General features: G+C 41.0%; 1 protein-coding gene across 1 annotated transcript in view; it reads right to left on the bottom strand.

The window, feature by feature from the left end:
- The window catches only part of LOC149302677 (uncharacterized), a 47,846-nt gene that overhangs the window by 7,354 nt on the left and 19,031 nt on the right, over positions 1-21,461 (bottom strand). The window contains exons 6-18 of the mRNA XM_089482305.1: positions 21,025-21,190; positions 20,144-20,369; positions 19,590-19,763; positions 17,139-17,216; positions 16,306-16,317; positions 12,307-12,360; positions 10,400-10,453; positions 9,654-9,707; positions 9,406-9,459; positions 8,198-8,251; positions 7,093-7,146; positions 5,317-5,370; positions 3,577-3,630 (exon numbers count right to left, since the gene is read on the bottom strand). Coding sequence (XP_089338431.1) covers positions 3,577-3,630; positions 5,317-5,370; positions 7,093-7,146; positions 8,198-8,251; positions 9,406-9,459; positions 9,654-9,707; positions 10,400-10,453; positions 12,307-12,360; positions 16,306-16,317; positions 17,139-17,216; positions 19,590-19,763; positions 20,144-20,369; positions 21,025-21,190 — 1,088 coding nt within the window. The remainder of the gene's footprint in view (positions 1-3,576; positions 3,631-5,316; positions 5,371-7,092; positions 7,147-8,197; positions 8,252-9,405; positions 9,460-9,653; positions 9,708-10,399; positions 10,454-12,306; positions 12,361-16,305; positions 16,318-17,138; positions 17,217-19,589; positions 19,764-20,143; positions 20,370-21,024; positions 21,191-21,461) is intronic.

The following is a 21,461-nucleotide window of genomic DNA, read 5'->3' as shown; positions in this document are numbered from 1 at the left end:
TGTCTCTTATTATATATCTGTTAAAGTAGACAAACCTTTCTGATTTTTATATATGGTTTTATACCACAAAAGATCGTGTGTAAACTGTACACTTACCCAGTGGTGTATCTAGGGCAACCGCTCGGCGCCCCTCATTCTCCTCCACGAGGCCTCTACCTCTGTCCCGGTGCCGGCATTTCATGCTGAGCGCCGTAATATGACGTCATATTTCGTCGCTCAGCAGTGAAGCAGCGGGCACCAGCGAGTGGCTTTTAAATGCTGTCAACCGCTCGGCGCCCCTCGTTCTCCCCCGCATAAAAAAAAAAAAAAAAGACAGCGTTTTAAAAGCCGCTCACTGGTGTCCGCTGCTGAGCGCCGAAATATGAGGCTGTATTTCGACGCTCAGCAGTGAAGCAGCGGGCACCAGCGAGCAGCATTTAAACGCTGTCTTTTTTTTTTTTTTGATGCGGAGGAGAGAGAGGGGCGCCTAGCAACCGCTCGGTGCCCCTCGTTCTCCCCCGCATCAAAAAAAGACAGTGTTTAAAAGACGCTCGCTGGTGCCTGCTGCTTCACTGCTGAGCGCCGAAATACGACGTCATATTACTGCGCTCAGCAGCAGTGAAGCAGCGGGCCGTGCAGGAAGACAGAAGCCTCGTGCTCCCGTCGCTGGACCTCAAGGTGAGAGAACTACAAAGGGGGAGAGGGGTTAGACAGTGATAAGGGAGGGAGAGGGGTTAGACAGTGATAAGGGAGGGAGAGGGGTTAGACAGTGATAAGGGAGGGAGAGGGGTTAGACAGTGATAAGGGAGAGAGAGGGGTTAGAAAGGGATAAGGGAGGGAGAGGGGTTAGAAAGGGATAAGGGAGGGAGAGGGGGTAGATATAAGTAAAGAGTGTGAAATAATGTGTGGATGCATTGAGTGAATGAGGGAAAGCATGAGTTAATATGTGAATGTATTGTCTGAATGAGGGAGAGCATGAGTTAATATGTGGATGAATTGTCTGAATGAGGGAGAGCATGAGTTAATATGTGGATGAATTGTCTGAATGAGGGAGAGCATGAGTTAATGTGTGGATGAGTTGTCTGAATGAGGGAGAGCATGAGTTAATGTGCGGATAAATTGTCTGAATGAGTTTGTGTATCATAGATGCATAATTGTGGAAGGGCAAAGATGGCACTAGCAGGAGGTTTGAGCCTTGGGGACCAAGATGGCATAGGCAGGGTGTATATGGGACAAAGATGGCACAGGCCGGACTGTTTGGGGACAAGGTTGACTTGTGCTGGGCTATTTGGGGACAAAGATTGCAAATCTTGTGTGTGTAATCTGGGTGCTGGTCAGGTTCTATGTGGGCAGTGTGGACGCCAGGGCTTGCTTTGGGGTGTGCAACCTGTGATCTATGCTTGTAATTTAGGTGGTTTTAAATTAGGTCTGCAACAACTAATCGATAAAATCGATAATAATCGATAATGAAAATCGTTGCCAACGAATTTCATTATCGATTAGTTGAATCGATTTTTATAGATTATAAAATGAGGGTTTTACCCCTCATTATATAATCCGTTTAGTCTGACTCACTGTAATCACTGTGACAACTGGCCCCGCCCCTTCCTTCTCCCAGAAGGCCAGAACCACATGGCTGTGACACTCATCTAACTGTAAGTATAAAATTAATATTTGGGCTGCTGAAAGGGGAGGTGTGGGTTAATTTAGGGGCAGCAATGGTTAATGGGGTGTCTAGGGTTAATTTAGGGGCAGGTATGGTTAATGGGGTGTTTAGGGTTAATATAGGAGCAGCTGTGGTTAATGGGGTGTTTGGGGTTAATTTGAGGCAGTTGTGGTTAATGGGGTGTTTAGGGTTAATTTAGGGGCTGTTGTGGTTGATGGGGTGTTTAGGGTTAATTTAATGATGAGGACTGAGGGTTAATTTAATTAATTTAATAAAGTTAACTTAAGGTGCAGTTAGAGGTAAAGGGGGGAAACTAAGGGGAATCTAAATCCTGGGGGCAGTGAAGATTAACCCAGTACTTATTTATAAAAGTATGGTGTCAGTGTGCTGTGAACAGGTCTGTGACTCTATGAGGGGACTATGAGATATCTGGGGGGTATGAGGCATATCTGGGGAGGATGGAGTGACATATCTGGGGGTATAAGGCATATACGGTATATAAGGCATATGTGGGGAGGGCAGCGTGGCATGCCTGGGAGGCAGTGTGGCATGTCTGGGGAGGATGGAGCGGTGTATCGGGGGGTATAAGGCGTACCAGGCACAGTGGCATATGTGGGGGTAGAGTGGAGTGACATGTGGGAGGCAGCGTGGAGTGGCATATGTGGGAGGCAGCGTGGAGTGGCATATGTGGGAGGCAGCGTGGAGTGGTATATGTGGGAGGCAGCGTGGAGTGGCATATGTGGGAGGCAGCGTGGCAAGCCTGGGCTCAAATGTGCATAAATTGGGGGGGCTGGTTGGGAAATAAAGACAAGAAATGCATTTTATCAAAGTTTTTTTTCATTCTGCTGTTTGTATTTAACATCATTTGTTTATTAAATTATTTGCATTTGTTAGTTGCAGCCCAATTTTGTACATTTTTTTTATCCGATTAATCGAAAAAATAATCGGCCAACTAATCGATTATGAAAATAATCGTTAGTTGCAGCCCTATTTTAAATATACCTTTAATGCCGTGTTTTTTGTGAATTCCAATTGATCTTTACCTGCAAAGCTGGGTTTTTGTGTTATTCTGTAGATCCATATGTGCTATGCTATGTTTCCGTACATTATTTATGTGTACCTGCAAATACAGGGTTAATATGTCTTATTCAGTTGATTAATACCTGCAATGCGGTTTCCATGTGGTTATTTGATCTATACCTGCGATGCTACGTTTCATATATTATTATTGTATACCTGCAAATACAGGATTTGTATGTCTGATTCTGTTTATTTGATATATACCTTCAGTGCTGAGATCACAAGTGAATTTCAATTGATCTGGGTTTGTGTGTTGATCTTTGGACAGGGGCGCAATTTCAGTGCTTGCCATAGGCGCTATTTTCAGTAGATACGCCTCTGCACTTACCTTATGACCCTTAGGCCCTTGTGCTCCCATGGGACCCTCTAAACCAGGTAATCCTTGATCTCCTCTTTGACCCTGTCATGTCAAAACTATTATTACTATTATTACAAAATTGATAGCAAAACTATTATTACAAAATTGATAGCAATAACCCCCATACTAGATCCTCTAAAATTCCATCACAAATAACATACATATCAGCTGCAATACCTCCCCATAGAATAATTTAGTATAATCAGTATAAACTTCCATTGACCCACTCCCTACAAAATAGCAAATCATGTGATTATAAAAAAAATAGCATTTATATTTGTCTAGCACTTTTTTATAATCACACTACAAAAAAAACATAACACCGGGGCTTGATTAATATTTTAATTAAAGGAATTCAGTTATTAAAGGGAAAGTTTTATTTACTTATATTGCACAAGATTGATTACACACCAGTTATGAAAAAGGTAGGTAAGAACATCTGATACACAGAACCCCTAACGCAGTCAAAATGGTTTGAGGAAATGTAATCTACCTTTATTCCTGGAGGGCCAGAAGGTCCTGGTAAGCCATGGTCACCTTGAACCCCCTAGGTTTAAGAATACAGTGTGCATTAGGTTAGACCAAAACTTGAGGCTGCTGTATAATAACATAATATGAGATAGACGTAGCTATACCTTCTGTCCTTGAATCCCCTCTGCTCCTGGGAGCCCAATAGGTCCAAGGTATCCCTGTTACCAGTAGATATACCAATGCAAGTTATTACAGATACAATGGATTCATTGGACAAATGACCAATTAATGATTACGTGATCAAAAAAACCCGCCCCTCGTGGTAATAGTGCTACAGAATCTGCTGGAGCTCTTTAAACAAAATGTGAAAAATAAAAAATATATATGTCCAATAAAATATGTTTTGTTATAGTCTCCAGCGACACAGGAATTGCACCATAAATCATTTCCGTAGTTTACTCTACCTGTGTGACTTCTTTGAGAAAGTAAGTTTTTCATGCAGGCAGTAAAACCTATTAATAATACTAATTGGGCAATAGCAATTGATATGCAATACTCAACTGCATTATAACAGTTATAGGCTTTATTTTCCCTATATAATCTAGACAGGGCCAGCACCATCTATAGGTAAAGTAGGCGCCCGCGCTCACTATGGGGAGGAGTGGGCAAAATCCTTGCACCAGCCCTGAATCTAGACTGCAGTCTTTCAGCTTTTCACTTGTATGGGGATAGTAAATTGTAAAGCAGTCTGGCTGCCAGGAAAACCCCTCTTTTCTGTTATATTTTTTGCTCTTAGGTTATTGTAAGCTTGGGAGCAGAGCTCTCTCCATCTAATGTATCGGTTTGTCTTAATCTGCCAATTCTAGTCTTTTCCTATATGTATTATAAGAAGCGCTGTGTAAATTGGCACTATACAACTAAAAGATAATAATAGTAATAAATGGTAAGAAGGCATTTCTAAGCCATATTATATTCATTCCACCAAATTTATTGTCAGTATTTAATGTTTGCCACATGGTGGCGCCACAGCACAAGTTTAGATCATGTCTTAACATCAAGTGCAATAAAAAGCAGAGCAGAGCTGATAGAATCACAAAGCTCTTTAGATCCATCTGGGGATATGTACTCAAACTGCCATTGTCACTGCTTTTAGTTACTCAGTTATTTATTAGGTGTTGCCACTGTATAGTCTGTGGTTTACAGAGCAGTTTACAATAATACCTTATTATTTAAATTGTTAATTAACACTATATATACAGAAGTACATGAATCCACATTTGATAGAAGAACAATCTCTCTTATTGTAATTTCTTCCTGTTCTGTGACCAGTTAGGAAAAGTACTGTTTCCTAAGCAATCTAAATATACCGTAATAGAAAATAAATATTTGTCACAACACCTAGCATTTGTTCTAATAACTATAATGTTGGTACATGCTGAATCACATACACACAATTTATAATTTACAGAGCTGGATACAAGTTTAACCTATGTGTGACCAAGAGCATATATATATATTAGAGCAGATATATTATATGTTATAATAACATTCTGAAGTATAATATAAAATGCAGGGTAGTGATGAAACTGCTTAAACTACACAACCATGTAGTACATACAGTTAAAGGGCTGGGAAGATCCAATGATAATGGCTTAAGGAACTGATAATTTGCATATCATAAAAACCGGTATGATGAATAAATGCATTTCATGTACTTTTAATACTATATGGAAAACTACAAGATAAGTACAAATGTGCCTACCTTTAGGCCAGGTGATCCACTGATCCCTTTAGGCCCTGGTAAACCTCTTTCTCCCTGTAAAAATGAAACCATACTCATGCAATAATTTATTTGACCAAAGGGGTGTCTTTACCACCATGTTTTGTACAATCCTAAATTTACCGCTATTCAAACAAGCATTAAAAAAATAATAATAATACTTGCAGTCTAAACACCCTCAGGACTTATTTTATTAAACAGATATTACAGCCCTCAAATGCCCTTTTTTGCATACGATAGCTGAGGGGTAGCCTTAAGTTTAAGTAGTCCCCCCCCTTAAAAATGCATGGAAGACTTTGCAGAATATGTTTATATGCATTTGTTTCTTTCGCCACCACCAGGTATATGTTCGAATAAACGCAACTGCTGGCATGTAGTATAATTACTGCCAGTCAGCTCATCTTGGGCTTGACAAGCACTTTTTTGGGGGGTGGGGGCAAAAGCACTCCCACCGAATGAGAGGTCCCTGCCAATTTTTCCAGGAGAGGAGAGAATCTAAGTTCCAGCTCACATTTGCAACTCTCATGTTTGGAAACATGCTAGTCGCTTGTTATTTTCAATTCACAGTGAGCATACCAACTCCTTGAACCTTAAACTTTGAATTTGCAAGTTGGAATTATGCAGCTAATAACTTTCTTCCAATGTGCAGTGAATACACATTGTTTGCCACTAGCAAAGATCTGGCTGTCATATAAATGGGATTCCCAGGTTTTCAGCCGAGTTATTGCTGGCACATATCTAATACTGTTTCCTGTCTCATTCAGAATTGCTCCCGATGGCAGCCTTATATTCAAAACATATGTTAAATGTGTGTTCTTGAGTTTAAGTAAAGAAGTTGGACTTTTTTAAATGAACAAAATGAGGCTCTCGCATTTAAAAATTTCCTAAAACGTACCTTTAGGCCAGCTGTACCAGGTAGACCAGGAGAACCACGAAAGCCCTAAATAAAATATAGACGCATGGCAATATCCATCATACAGAAATCATTACTTAACTAATTTGTCCTTCTTATAAAAGATGTAGGTTCTGTTTAGTTACGAATATTCTAAGGAGGCATATCCTGCCATACTGCTAAGTGACCTAGAAATACGTTTAAACTCTCTCATTATATTCGATAGGGATATAAAACCACACATCATACCACCAAGATTGCCATAATGGACATTTGGTCAGAGGGAGACATCACTAGCGCCTGTAAATTGTTACCCTGCAGTATGTGCGAGGTGAAGAAGGACTTTTTACAGAAGGATCTCTGATCTGAACTTAGTTGGCTTGACCTTCACTTACATCATATTTGTCTTTCACCCTTTGTAGGTAGTTTCATTCCTGATTTATTTTGCTCCCTGCCCTGGCCTTTGGATTTTTCTCACTTTTCGTCATCAACTTTCCATATTACTGATTTTTTATCCTACACCAAACCTTACAATATATTCATTATGTAAAGTTGATTATGGATTTCGGATAACAAGATCAGGTCTATGATGTATAGGTTCCATTAAATTTAAATATATATAAATAGCACTTAACATACAGCTGGGGCAGCTCATACACTGGAGATTGTTTTGAAACTGGGCCACAGGTTAGTATTCTATTTTTAATTCTATTTATTAGGAATAGCTGCATTAGTAGAGACACAGATGACTATGCTCAGACCTAGCTAAAACAGCTTATAAGAACACTTACATGGCAACTATATGAAATACTGAGGGCCACCAGGGAAGGACTATCCAACTGTTTATATTAAATTAATGTTCTCACCGGTGCCCCGCGAGATCCATCTGCTCCAGGTCTACCCGGTTGACCTTGTCCTCCCTGCAAAAAGCAACAAATGGCATTAAAGAAAGCCCTGAAGCAAAAAGTAGGTAGAGTCAATAATCCAAAGAAATGGTAGAGGCACAGGATCATAAAAAGATGAATTATGTCAAGGGAAATTAAACCAGTTCAAAGTTTTTGTAACTTTTATTAGCAGTGGACTCTTTTGGTAGATAGTGTTTAATAGGGAGCATTTTATAGAATTCAGGTATTCACTTTTAATTAGATTAGATTAATAGTGATTTATCCAGGCTATAATGAAGTTACCTTTGGAAACTTCAAGTAATTCACTACCCTTACCCTTCTAGGCATTATTAGGTATAGCTGGAAAAGGTGTGTATGGCGAGTCACCTTCATCTGGGATGATCTGGACTGGTTAAACTTCACTGATCTGTATGCTGTTTTTAAACCAGAATACGTAAGTAACTTTTCATTCATCTATGAATTGTAAATGGTGGATGTTTGACAGTAGCATTTAGTTAATAGATACTGTGGCCATCTGTATCTGACTCTTTAGTTTAATTTATTTACTTCATGTTTAATTTTTATTTGAATGGATATTTATGCGTTTTGCAAGCGCATGCATGGAGGCAGGCTAAAGAGTTTTTTATTCATTTTTTTTTCCAGGCAGTAAGCACCAACAATGCTCATGGTGGACATTTACTGGGGTCTGTGGTGGACAATAAATGCTGTGCTATGGACCTGCACAAACCATGCCATGGATACTGGTGTCCTCGTATGGACATTTTGCCTATCCTAGATCTCCCCCCCCCAATCCCACATATTTACCTTGCACCTACAGCTGTAGATTGAATGTGACAAGTCAAACATTGGCACTTTTTAAACAGGGCTGTTACATTACATTACATTTTACTTATCCAGTGTCAACCCCTTTGAATGTTTTATTACAATAGGGGAGAAGGCAACTTAACAATAACTTGTCTCATAATCTGTCATCTGTTAATTATTTCAGCTCTGTATGTATGTAAGTTTAAGAAAAAAATCTATATGGTTGAAACATGTGAAACAGAATAAGCATTGATAATTTCACCTTTGGTCCTTCAGGCCCTGGAGATCCTGGTCTTCCTGGTGGTCCTGGATCTCCCTAGAAGAGCAAGTAGAGTGACATGCCAGTGAGTATTTATTATAAGGATTTCTTCTGTGAAATTAATGAGGGCATTTTTCTACGTATGTTGGCAGCTCATTAGACCCTTCACTGAATGCTTGGCAGGCCTTTGCTGGAGTAGTAGTTATACCACTTGTCAGGTGATGTGTTCGGCTCAATGCATCTCCTGCACAACAAATACCAGGGGTGGGGGAAAAAATGTATATAGGAGGATTCTGTATTTGCAATGGGGGGGGCATAAATTTAAAGGGCCAATTCAGCTACCATACACACTGCATATGCATCATAAGTGCTTATAATTGTTGGCGTGTCCCTTTAGTAGGAGCAATCTAGCCCTTCTCCTCTTGCCTAAGAAGCCAAAAAACATATATATTATTACTATGCTCTGGGCCCCATCTGCAAGTCTTAGGGTTTAAACTATGACCTCTCTGAAGACTAAACTGTGTTAATAAATTACAGAAGAATCCCTATCTATATTTTTTAAATATTTTTAGATTGTCTCCATTGAATTATTTACAAACCTATAGTTAGTCTTTTTTAATATATTTGTATACTTCCAACTAGAGCCCTGCGCGGGACTGCTTTTTTAATCCCGCTCCCGCTGTTTTTAATCCCGCTCCCGCAATGTGGGTGTTCCGCTCCCGCCACATTTGTGGCCAATCACGCCCGCCTCCTTACCTGATTTCCCGCGCAGTCCCGCAAGTTGTTCCCTCACAGCGTCTCTTCTCTTGCTCCCCCCAGGAACAAGGCGGAGTCACAGGAAGTGACGTCACATCACGTGACTCCGCCTTGTTCCAGGGCGGAGCAAGATAGGAGACACTGTTATGGAGCAGCGAGAAGACAGCCTTGCGGGACTGCGCGGGATTACCCGCAGGTACAGTGCCTGACCGCCCGCTCCCGCCCGCAGTCCCAGCAAGACCGCCCGCGCCCGCCCGCCTGCCTCCCAATGCAGTCCTCTTCTTCCAACTATGTGTAAAAGGGGCCCACCATCACAATGGAGACTCTCAGAGGAGCTGTGAGCCAAACTCCCTAAAACCAGATTTGTAATTCCTATGGACAAATTCCTAGCCTAAATACATTAATTAAAATAACACAGCTACAAAACCTGTTTTGAAAGAAAAAAAGTCACTTACTGCTTGTCCCTGAAGCCCTGGAAGACCAAACAATCCCTTTTCACCTTTACTACCCTATAATGGGAAAAAGGATAAAAGTTATTAAAATATGTTTGTATATTATTTTATATATGTGTATATAAACAGCATTATTTTACAGAAATATGAAGATTAGTAGATGTACAATAAGTTAGTAAAGAAGACATGGTGACACATCACATACATGTATTAGTGTTTGTGCCACTCAAATGTTATCTTAACATTATTACCTTTTTTCCTACAATCCCAGGTTGTCCTACTTTTCCCGGTGAGCCAGGTGATCCCTAATACAACACAAAAATGGGTTAAACAAATATCACTGAAGGTATGTATCTCATTCAGGGCCAAAGATACAATTCAAGGGCTATTCTATTCACTAGACACAAATGACCCTGAGGGGTTCCCAAAACTAAAGCAATCTGCTCCCCATTTTATTCCAGTGCACATATAATGCATCAACTAAAGTGAAACCAACAGCAAAAACATAACAAGCATAACTTTAAAAACTGGCTTTAAAAAAAGGATTCAACAGCCTTCAAGAATTACCCCTTTTAAAATAAGTTTTTGCAAAAAAACAGTACATGTATAAGAAAATAGCACATCAAGCTAGCACTACTACCTTCTGCCCCACGGGACCTGGGGTTCCATGCATTCCTGGGGGTCCCTGAAAAAGTAAAGTATTGATATTGATTATTCATGTCATCAATTCTGCTATCTCTCTCATACATATAGGCATTGCATCTGCATTATATTAGCTTAGCTGTATCTTATGAAAGGGGAGTTTAATTAACCTCAGTGAACTGGTATCTGCTAATATCTCATCTAGTTTTTGGTTTATGACATAATTTGATTGTAAATTTTAAGTGCTGATTTTTTGTAATAGTACAGGCTGCTGTTATCACCTATAATTCATACATAGTTTGTACAAAAAAATAATGGTTTCAGGGTATTGTAATGGCTGAAACAATCCTCTTACTTGAACCCCAGGATATCCAGGATCGCCTTTAAGCCCTGGTGGTCCCTGTTGACCCTTAACCGAAAAAGCAAACACAACAATAAACACAACAGATTTTAAATGACAGTGTGTGTTACAATCAGAGATGGCCCAGTACACCTGCAGAACTAATAGCAAATGCTGGTTTTCAAAACATTTGAACATCCAAGACCAAGGGGCATATTCATTATACTGTACCCGAGAGGCAAAGGTGTGTGTCAGGGCAGTGGCCCCAAAAGCCACGTATATAAGAAACCCTGAGGGTTTTAATCTGGCAGTGAACGCCTAGATACCTATAATTTGACAGCAGATAAGAACCATTTGACTCTTCTGGTCTGTCCCTTTTTTCCTGATTTAAAGACTCGGATCATAATCAGACATTTGGCCATGTCTTTTATTCAGATAGATTTATGCCCATGCAGATTTTTATTCCCTCATTCTTTAGCCTTTCCTGCTACTGGGAAGCTCTTCTGCTTTTCTACCACCCTCTCAGTAAAGTAAAACTTTGCCCTCTCATGGAGAGGAGTTCCCAATTAATATCATGTAGCAGATTTGTGAATGGTGCAGGAAGGATGTAGCTGCTTTTGAAATCAAAATGGGGAGATTGTGTCCCTTAAAGCTTTATATAATGGTCAGTGTTGGATCTAGCATTGTAATTTGGTTTTAGAAGTATTATATGGTTGCCCCTAAATAACCCTTTTATGTAAGTAGATCTTCCTATTTATGACTGTGCTGATCAACTTCAAATACCATACCAACAGAGCTAAACACATTTACATAAAAAAATCAACCTTCTCTCCTGGAGGTCCAGATGTTCCAGGTGGTCCCTGAGGCCCTTGTAAGCCCTGCAAATCAATATCCAACAAATATTATTAGATACACTAAAAACACCATACAAGTCCGATATCCTCGAAGTCACATTTAGAAACCAGGGCAAAGTGATTTCTCAATAATCTATTATTTTCCACCATAACCACTGCAGCTTTACCTTGATAAATATGCCCATAATTCTATAAACTGCTCTAGTATTAATTATTAATAATAATAGCACATGCAGCCACAAGGGGAAGATCTGTCCTTCTTATGAACTTTTAATGAACCCACAAACAAGTGACCATTATAGATAAGGATAAGTTTAACAATGTGAAAATCTACCGTATTGGCTCGAATATAGGCCGCACTTTTTCCCCCCACTTTAAGTCTTTAAAGTGGGGGTGCGGCCTATATTCGGGGTCTAGCGCCCGACGCCCGGGACATTCAGTCAGTCAGGCAGCGGAGTTAGGATACAGATCCCCCGCAGCGGTGCAGGGGACCTGCATCCTACTCCCCGATACGCTCAGACAGCCTCCCCTGCCAGCACTTCCCACGGGGGGGGGGGGGGTGCCGGCACGGGAGGTTGTCTAAGCGCATCGTGCGGACCGTCTGCCCCCCCCCCCCGACTTACCGGAGCAGACTCCCGGGTGTCTTGCGGGGCCGGCGGGGGACATCTATGCAATACGCGTATAGAACTTCCGGTGCCAGCACATCCAGCACAGTGGCAGCAAATCTCGGGGGGGGGGGGGGAAGGACAGTGGCAGCATATCTCGGGGGGGGGGAGGACAGTGGTAGCATATCTCGGGGAGGGAGGACAGTGGCAGCATATCTCGGGGGAGGGGGAGACAGAGTGGCAGCATGTTTTTTTGGTGCTTTTTTAAAGAAAAAAACTTTTTCTTTAAAAAAGCACCAAACTTTTAGGGTGCGGCCTATATACGGGGGCGGCCTATATCCGAGCCAATACGGTAATTGTTTACAACACATTTACAAATCAGTTCTTGAAAATTGGGAACATTGTACAACACAATGGCAAAGAAAGGGTTTATGAAAAATATCCAATATGGACATCTACTCACAGGCTTCCCATCAATTCCTGGGGGGCCACGCTCTCCTACATGCCCTTTGTGCCCCTGTTAGAACATGAAAACATGAAAATGACTGAGTTTGTAGACCACAAGATCAGAAACAGAATCTTGACAGATACAACAACTTAGGTACTTCATTAGTCTACAGTATGACATCTTATTCATTTTCAATAAATAATAATGATAATACCAGGTAATCAGGTACTGTATGGTAGAACAAAGATATTAATCATGTATCTGCTAAAATTTAAATTCCCTTTTGCTTAAGGTGGTGATTAGCAGTCTTTATCTAGCCCCAGGTTTGGGAATCGCTCAAATGGCTTATTTTGTAGATTATGTGCTTTGCAACTGCAATATTATCTGATAATATTTGATTGATCATAAATTAAAAAACAAATATATATATATATGTTTGCCGGGGCACAATTCTATACCATTCTGGATCATAATTTTGCATTGAATCAAGCATTTTATTACTGGGTATTGTGACGCTGTAAACCCCAGGGAGATGATTAGTTTGGCATTTGGGTGCTATGCAGGTCATACATATGGGTCCCTGGGGTGGAGCAGTTGGAGAGCAGGGTGGGCCAATGCTCCATTCCCGCGTTCAGTGGAAAACTCACGTCTAACCAATGTTACGTCGGGACCTGGATAACTTATAACCCCCTGAGTACTGTTGACACTCTGCGGCAGCTCGGTGAGGGACGTTGGTATGTTGTGTGCGGCTCACGCCGTGCCAACACGCACGTCTCTCCGTGTACGTGCGTGCATCCTCGCGAGAGAGCCGCCCACTCACGGCCGGCCAATGAGGGACCGCGTTGGAGATGGTAGGTACGACAACCAAGAGATTAGAGGTCTGCAGGATGCGGTCCAGGATTACTATGGGTACTGCATCAGGCACATGTGCTGGGCATTAAAACCCTCTGGAGTTTGATGAGCTGAGAGACTGTTGGGGGAAGAGGCTGTTTCCTGTGCTCTCGGGGCCAGGAGAGGCCCTGAAAAAGGCCATCCCTGAGGTGGTCAGTCTGGGCCAGGATCTTGCTTTGTGCACATTCAATACAGGAAAGGGCTTTCTCCAAACTGGTGCCACAAAGTTGGAAGACACTGGAACTAAGGGGCTTAGCCCAAACACTGAAAAAACAGACCCAGACCATTATCTGTCCTTCACACTTCACAGTATGCACTATGCATTATGGTAGGTAGTGTTTTCCTGGCATCCACCGAACACAGGTTCATCCATCAGACATCCAGTTAGTAAAGCATGATTAACCCCTTAAGGACAATGGGCGGTCCCTAAACCCATTGAAAACAATGCATTTTGAGCCCATACATGCACGGGCTTTGTCATTAAGGGGTTAAATACATGCAATTGCATGGATTCTACATCTCTGAACACATCTTCTGTAATGTGTACATTCAAGGCCATTAGAAGGGGTCTGCTTCTAATGAAACCCCACCTTGCACATTTTTGGCAAGCACACCCATTGACTTGTATTGAAAGGGCTGTCTAGGATACCATAGTATCTCTTTAACCCCTTCAATCCCAGGGGTTTTTGGTACCTCAAAGCCCAGAGCAATTTTGCCATTTTTGCGCTGTCGGTTCAGAGATTATTCTCTTTTCCTGTGAAAAGTGTACCCATGTAAACTATATATTGTTTGGGGTTAATAACTTCAGAGAACATGTTTCTACTGCTCCAAAGTTCAGCAGTGATGTGCTTTACACTGCAGCAAACCTGGGAACTTCTTCACTCCGGCTACCCGGAGACTTCCAGGACTGCCCGGTGATGTCAGTAGGCATTCCACCCCCATGTTAGCGGGAAACACCCCCATTTAAAGGGCAAATGGGTGGGGAGCGGGGCATGTCAAGACCCCGCTCCTGCGACCCGGAGAATTTGGGTGTTGACCCGGAGATCTCAGGGTCAAACCGGGAGAGTTCCCAGGTATGCACCACAGACACTTGGAATTGTCCATAGTGATCTTTAGCTTATGTGCAGATGCTCGGCCTTAAAAACTAATTTCATGAAGCTCCTGACACACAGTGCTTCTGCCGATCTTTACATACTATTTGTTTCAGCACCCAGCAGCCCTGCTCTGTGAGTGTGCCAATTAGTGGCTGAGCTGTTGTTACTCCTAGATGCTTCCACTTCACAATAAGAGTGCTTACAATTAACTTGTGGCAAACGTGGCATCATATGACAATGGCACCTGTAAAGTGACTGAGCTCTTCAGTAAGACCCATTCTACTGCCGATCTTTATCTATAGTAATGGCATGGCTGTGTGCTTGATTTTATACACATTAGCAACAGATGTGGATTAAACACTTAAACTTAATAATTGGGATGGTTGTCCCCATATATTTGGTCATACAGTATACTACTGAAGAATTTATAAGAACCCAAAAACATTATCATATTGCTTCTTACTAAAAGAGTGTAACTAAATCTGAGAGTGTTTAATAGAGGATTTAACAGCTCGATTCTAAGAGTTGTCAGGACAGTCACACTTAGTCAACCTGCTTACTGTTCTTACTGAAAAATACCCCTCATTATATAAACCGTTTCAGTGACTCACAGCAGCAGCTCCTACTTACCAGTCCCTCCCTGTAATCACTGTGACAACTGGCCCCGCCCCTTCCTTCTCCCAGAAGGCCAGAACCACATGGCTGTGACACTCATCTAACTGTAAGTATAAAATTAATATTTGGGCTACTGAAAGTTAGGGGAGGTGGGGGTTAATTTAGGGGCAGTTATGGTTAATGGAGTGTTTAGGGTTAATTTAGGGGCAGTTATGGTTAATGGGGTGTTTAGGGGCAGTTATGGTTAATAGTGTGTTTAGGGTTAATTTAGGGGCAGCTATGGTTAATGGGGTGTTTGGGGTTAATTTAGGAGCAGCTGTGGTTAATGGGGTGTTTGGGGTTAATTTGAGGCAGTTGTGGTTAATGGGGTGTTTAGGGTTAATTTAGGGGCTGTTGTGGTTGATGGGGTGTTTAGGGTTAATTTAATGATGACGACTGAGGGTTAATTTAATTAATTTAATAAATTTAAACTAAGGGGAATCTAAATCCTGGGGGCAGTGAAGATTAACCCAGTACTTATTTATAAAAGTATGGTGTCAGTGTGATGCAAACAGGTCTGTGACTATGAGGGGACTATGAGATATCTGGGGGGGTATAAGGCATATCTGGGGAGGACAGAGTGACATATCTGGGGGTATAAGGCATATGTGGGGAGGGCCATGTGGCATGTCTGGGGAGGACGGAGTGGCGTATCAGGGTGTTATAAGGCATATCTGGGGCCACAGTGGCATATCTGGGGGTAGAGTGGAGTGGCATGTCTGGGGAGGATGGAGTGGTGTATCAGGGGGTATAAGGCGTGGGAGGCAGCGTGGTATATATGGGAGGCAGCGTGGCATGTCTGGGAGGCAGCGTGCCAAGCCTGGGCTCAAATGTGCATCAATTGGGGGGGCTGGTTGGGAAATAAAGACAATGCAAAGAAATGCATTTTATCAAAGTTTTTTTTATTCTGCTGTTTGTATTTAACATCATTTGTTTATTAAATTATTTGCATTTGTTAGTTGCAGTAGAAAGTGAGGGCGGATAAGAACCAGTAGGCCCATCCAGTCTGCCCAACCACTGAGTACTTTCCTTTACTACCTGCCCTTATCCTATATCTAGCTTGGCCTTATGCCTATCCCATGCTTGCTTAAATGCCTTTACTGTATTAACATCTACCACTTGTGCTGGAAGGCTATTCCATGCGTCCACTACCCTTTCCGTAAAGTAATATTGATGAAAAAGGTTCTTTGAAAATAATATATTGCCTACTTCAGGTCCTGGAGCCCCTGGTGACCCTGTTTGACCATCCGGACATTCACATGAAGATACGGGCAGCGCCCTCTCAAGTGGACACTATGAATAAAAAAAGGTATTAATAACAATATGAAGTTGTTTAAATAAAAATGTAAATTAAAACAAAAGGATATGTACGTACCCTTGGATCCTCCTGTCAGTAAGACAAAATGAAAGAAAATTAAGACTTTGCCTTTATTTTGGTGCTTATTGATGACAATATAACAACTTTTGTTTTCATAAAAGCTATTAGATCAATTTAAATGAACTAAAGTTAGCCACAATTAGTGAAATACTAAAAAAGACTTACAAAACATGCACACACACTTTCTAATTATTAGTAGTCTTGAGACATCTGATTAATTTATTACAAGGCTGAACACTAGTTTTATGATATATGTCTGTAATATAACACCATGTATTTCTTTTTATAATTGGTAAACTCCCAATGAATATCAAATATGTCAAAGCTCCTCAAATATGCATAGTACGAAATCAAGGGAAGCATTTCACTGTTCCAGTGGTAGACTTGGGAAAGTGGTAAGTTTAATTAGGAAGGAAGTAGTCTACACCCAAAATGTTTTTCATGTGACAAAAACAAAGTTGATTTTAGTCATGAGCACTGGGCTAAAAAATAAAATACAATAAAAGCCTACAAATAGTGGCCTTATAGGTATGTTTCAGATGTTATTTATTGGAACAACTAAAGAACTTAATTTACTAATCACATACAAATTATAACGACAAAAGCCTAGACTATTGAATCTGATGTTAGTATGAATGATCATGTAATGCATTACTTCTGTCATCCAAACTCATTAGTTTATTCTGTCGCCAAAGCAATAATTCTCATTCAAAGTAAGCAAACTGAGCTTTTTAGCTATTGTACTTTCTATATTGTGTACATTTGCATTTTCTGTGAAGAATACATAGTCCTATTTTATTCTTCCCAAAATATGGTATGCTAAAGCTCACCACAGAGTAGATTTCACAGGCGGTTTCTCGCTCGCTTTGCTCTGGATCACAGTATAATCTGAGCTTTTGTATTTCCATCTAAAGAAGCAAGAAAACAGGTAGATTGGTATTTTTGATTGGAAATTGGAAACTTTTTCAAGTTTAGTGAAGGTTGTTACAGTCTAGAATTTTGTAAGGCTTTTCTGAAAAAACTATTATCAGGAAAATAAATATTTATACATTTAAATGTCTTAATTGCTTGTTTAGTTATATTAAAGATGTGTAGATTTTTTTCTTCATACATTATGTATCTTTAGAACTAGAATAAACTGAGATTAAATTGCTCAGTATCTTTCCAAGTTCACATTTACAAATAATAATCAGGTAGCTCCTTCGCTACCTCTATAGTCCTGAAATCCATCATGTGTTTGTTGCATTCTTAAAGTGCAATACAGCATTTTCTGTTGCCTTATACAGTATATGTTTGTACAATAAATAACATATTGGGGATGTTTGGAAGTTTCACAAAAAAACACTATTGTTTGACTTTTAAATACACTATTGTATACAGTAGTGTCATGTAGGACTAAAGACTGTTTATCTGTAGAGCCGAGGGTTGTCTTTGCAAGCGGTCATGTAATATTATGGCTACATTCCAAACCTAGACAATTCAGACATTATATTTTTATTAGCAAATTGCTAAAACAGTGATAATATACCGGTAAGTAAAATTATCAACAGCATTTTCTTTCTACACCTGATCGAGTATTACATTTTATTTAAGATAAAAATCAGCCTATGTAGTGTTCTGTTCATTAATATAGGGCTGAAACAACGAATCGATAAAATCGATAATAATCGATAACGGAAATCGTTGTCGACGATTTCCGTTATCGATTAATCGAGTGATTGATTCGTTGTTGGAGCACTCGGCTCCTTTTACTTACCTCCGCGAGCGTTCCCCGCTTCCGCTGCACTCTCCGCCTTCTTTTAGTTGCGTGTGGCTCCGTTCGCACAGAGCGGTTCGCTCTGTGCGAGTGGCTCCGTTCGCACAGAGCGGTTCGCTCTGTGCGAGTGGCTCCGTTCGCACAGAGCGGTTCGCTCTGTGCGAGTGGCTCCGTTCGCACAGAGCGGTTCGCTCTGTGCGAGTGGCTCCGTTCGCACAGAGCAGTTCGCTCTGTGCGAGTGGCTCCGTTCGCACAGAGCGGTTCGCTCTGTGCGAGTGGCTCCGTTCGCACAGAGCGATTCGTGGGGGTAGGGTTTCAGGGGATGCAGGGCAGAGTGGGGGTGGGGGGGCAGGCCAGGGTAGGAGACTGAGTGCAGGGCAGAGTGGGGGTGGGGATGCAGGGCAGGGTGTGAGTGTGGGGGCAGGGCAGGAGACTGGGTGCAGGGCAGAGTTGGAGACTGGGTGCAGGGCAGAGTTGGTGCAGGGTGTGAGTGTGGGTGCAGGGCAGAGTGGGGGCAGGGCAGAGTGGGTGCAGGGTGTGAGTGTGGGGGCAGGGCAGAATGTGGGGGCAGGGCTGGGTGCAGGGCAGAGTTGGAGACTGGGTGCAGGTGCAAAGTGCCAGGGCTGGGTGCAAAGTGCCAGGGCTGGGTGCAAAGTGCCAGGGTGCAAAGTTCTGGGTGCAAAGTGCCGGGTGCAAAGTGCCGGGTGCAAAGTGCCAGGGCTGGGTGCAAAGTGCCAGGGCCGGGTGCAAAGTGCCGGGTGCAAAGTGCTGGGTGCAAAGTGCCAGGGGTGGGGCAAAGTGCTGGGTGCAAAGTGCCAGGGCTGGGTGCAAAGTGCTGGGTGCAAAGTGCTGGGTGCAAAGTGCCAGGGCTGGGGCAAAGTTTCTTGAACAGTAATAGTCCACCTCTTTTCAGAATGTTTGGGGTTATTTTGTTTCATAAATATTGTGTTTGGGTTTTTGTACTTTGAATATATTGTTTTTTTATTACATCATAACAAAATAAGAATGTTAATGTAAATTTTAAGTTGTTTTTTAACATCCAGTTCATTAAATTTTAAATAAACAAAAAATTTGCATATTGTTTTTTTTATCCGATTAATCGAAAAATAATCGGCCAACTAATCGATTATTAAAATAATCGTTAGTTGCAGCCCTACATTAATACCTGTTCCAAAAGGATCTTCCGATTGTCTTTTGGGATGCTAGACTTTGTAGAGTGACCTGCCTTTTTTTAGCAGAAAAATCTTGTTGAAAAAGTTGAAATATGAGAGCCTATGTTCACCTGGACATGATTGATGCTATTCATAGTTTGTTTTATCATAATCAATGAACTGCCGATATTTCTCTAAATGCAACTTTCAGCACACCTATAAATCTAAATATTTCAGAATCACTAAGGTGGCGTTCTCACAAAAAATATACACTGCTTATCCCCAAAAGTTTGTTTCGTTTGTTGTTCTCATCAGTATTTGCACAAAGACTATGGTTTCTAGGGACAGTTTTAAAAACGCCAAAGGTTACTTACAGTAACTGTGTTGTCTGTTTTTTCTTGCTTCACCACTTGTGTTCTGCCATTGATAAATATTGGCCCCATTTCTTGCATGAAATGATTTTGTATCAACACATCGTCCAGAAATAAGTCAGCACTTCTACTCCTTACTAGGATCTTTAGCTGATGCCAATCCTCATCAAAGAGTGCCTAATGGAAACAACTAATACTGTTAAGCCACAAACATTTCACTGCCAGCCTTCGCTTACTTTCACGTTCATTTGTTTTGTATGTTCCACATAAATATACTTACTATCTTACTATCTTAGCTATAGTTTCACAAAGCTAAAACTTGGAGGAGAATGAATTTTGTCATTTGCTTGTCATCTGTACAAAATGTGTCACTAATTACACATATTTTAGAACTTATTCTAATACAAGCGACTTGTCCTTGAGGTTAAAATACATCTTGGACATGCACTGGGCCCAACCCCTACTGAAAAATATAGTTTCTATGTAGCATATGTGTCTAATGACCCCCTCCTATACTGTCCAGTCCACCCTTGTAAAAGGTTGAATGTTCCTCTTACCTCTAATCTCTTGTCTTTAAATGTAATGACTTGAGCATCTGCGTTGATCTGTGCAACAGTAAGGATGACTGATTTGTCAATTTCATTTAATGTCACCGCTGCCTGGACCTCTCCAGATTTCGATAGAATTCTCCAAAGGTCAATCATTTTATTGGCTACAGGAGACTTTAAACGCAATGTTGCCACAAAGACATAAGAGGGTGGAAGACCTTCTGGAAAGATGTCTCTGCATTGACATAAAAATGTAAAGGAATACATATAGATATATATAGATATAGGTGCGTGTTTGTACATAGCGCAAGCAGCAGGTACACGGTGGTGGTGTAGATCTTTAATTCTAAATGGTCAAAGTTCAGACACTATTCGACTTATATTGAGATTAATGCTATAGGGTTGTATGGATAAAACCAACATAACATAACATAACATATGTCGAAGATTATTATTATCATCTTTTATTTATATAGCGCCAACAATTTACGCAGCGCTTAATACAATACATATATTCAAGGGTTATCACAAGCCTAGAACTGACAGACTGAGACAAACCGATACATTAGGTGGAGAGAGCCCTGCTCCCAAGTTTACAATCTTGAGGGAATGGGGTGACAAACATAAGGCAAAGAGAAAGGGTGAGAGGTAGTGTGGTGGTTGTATCCGTGACAAGTAAGTTCTAGCAGCTATGATAAAAGTTACCCTAAAAAGGGAGTTGAAGACCAAATAAGTGTATTAATAAAAAGGAGAAAAATGCTGGATGGACAACACAGATTGATTATTTATTCCTATTTCTTACATTCTGTCACATGTTCTAGTTTTACATTTGGGTATGGTTGCAACATTGATAGACAGAGAACAATTGAAAATAAACGTGAAGATAATACCTTGTATTTTCTGTTATATCCACATCGGGGGTAAGTAGATATGCCTTTTCTGATTCTAGGGAACCTGTTATTCTTTGACCTTTCTTATTAATTTTCATGCCCGCGAGCAACTCAAAACCTTTCTCATCACGTGAAGCTACAGGTATTCGAGTAGGACACACAGACTCTGCAGAAATCAATATTGATTTATACCACATGTACACTCAAAAGAATGAAATACTATAGGACAAGGATACCCAAAGACCAAAGAATAATGTAGAAAATACCTTAGCAAACTACATGCATTATAGGACATGCTAGAGGTAGAAAACTCTACTTTACAATACAATGCAAAGCGCCTCTACATGACCCATTGATAGAGGTGCAGTAAGTTAAACTGAATCCAGATCATAATCATACCCCTTTTAGGCTTGCGCAGACATTTTGCTTGGGGTTCT

Source organism: Sceloporus occidentalis, unplaced genomic scaffold, assembly GCF_023333645.1.
Source record: "Sceloporus occidentalis isolate IW3139 unplaced genomic scaffold, rSceOcc1.0.p SCAF_18, whole genome shotgun sequence".
Taxonomy (NCBI): domain Eukaryota; kingdom Metazoa; phylum Chordata; class Lepidosauria; order Squamata; family Phrynosomatidae; genus Sceloporus; species Sceloporus occidentalis.
The sequence above is the reverse complement of the archived record's forward strand: the minus strand, read 5'-3'. Positions and strand labels throughout refer to the sequence as shown.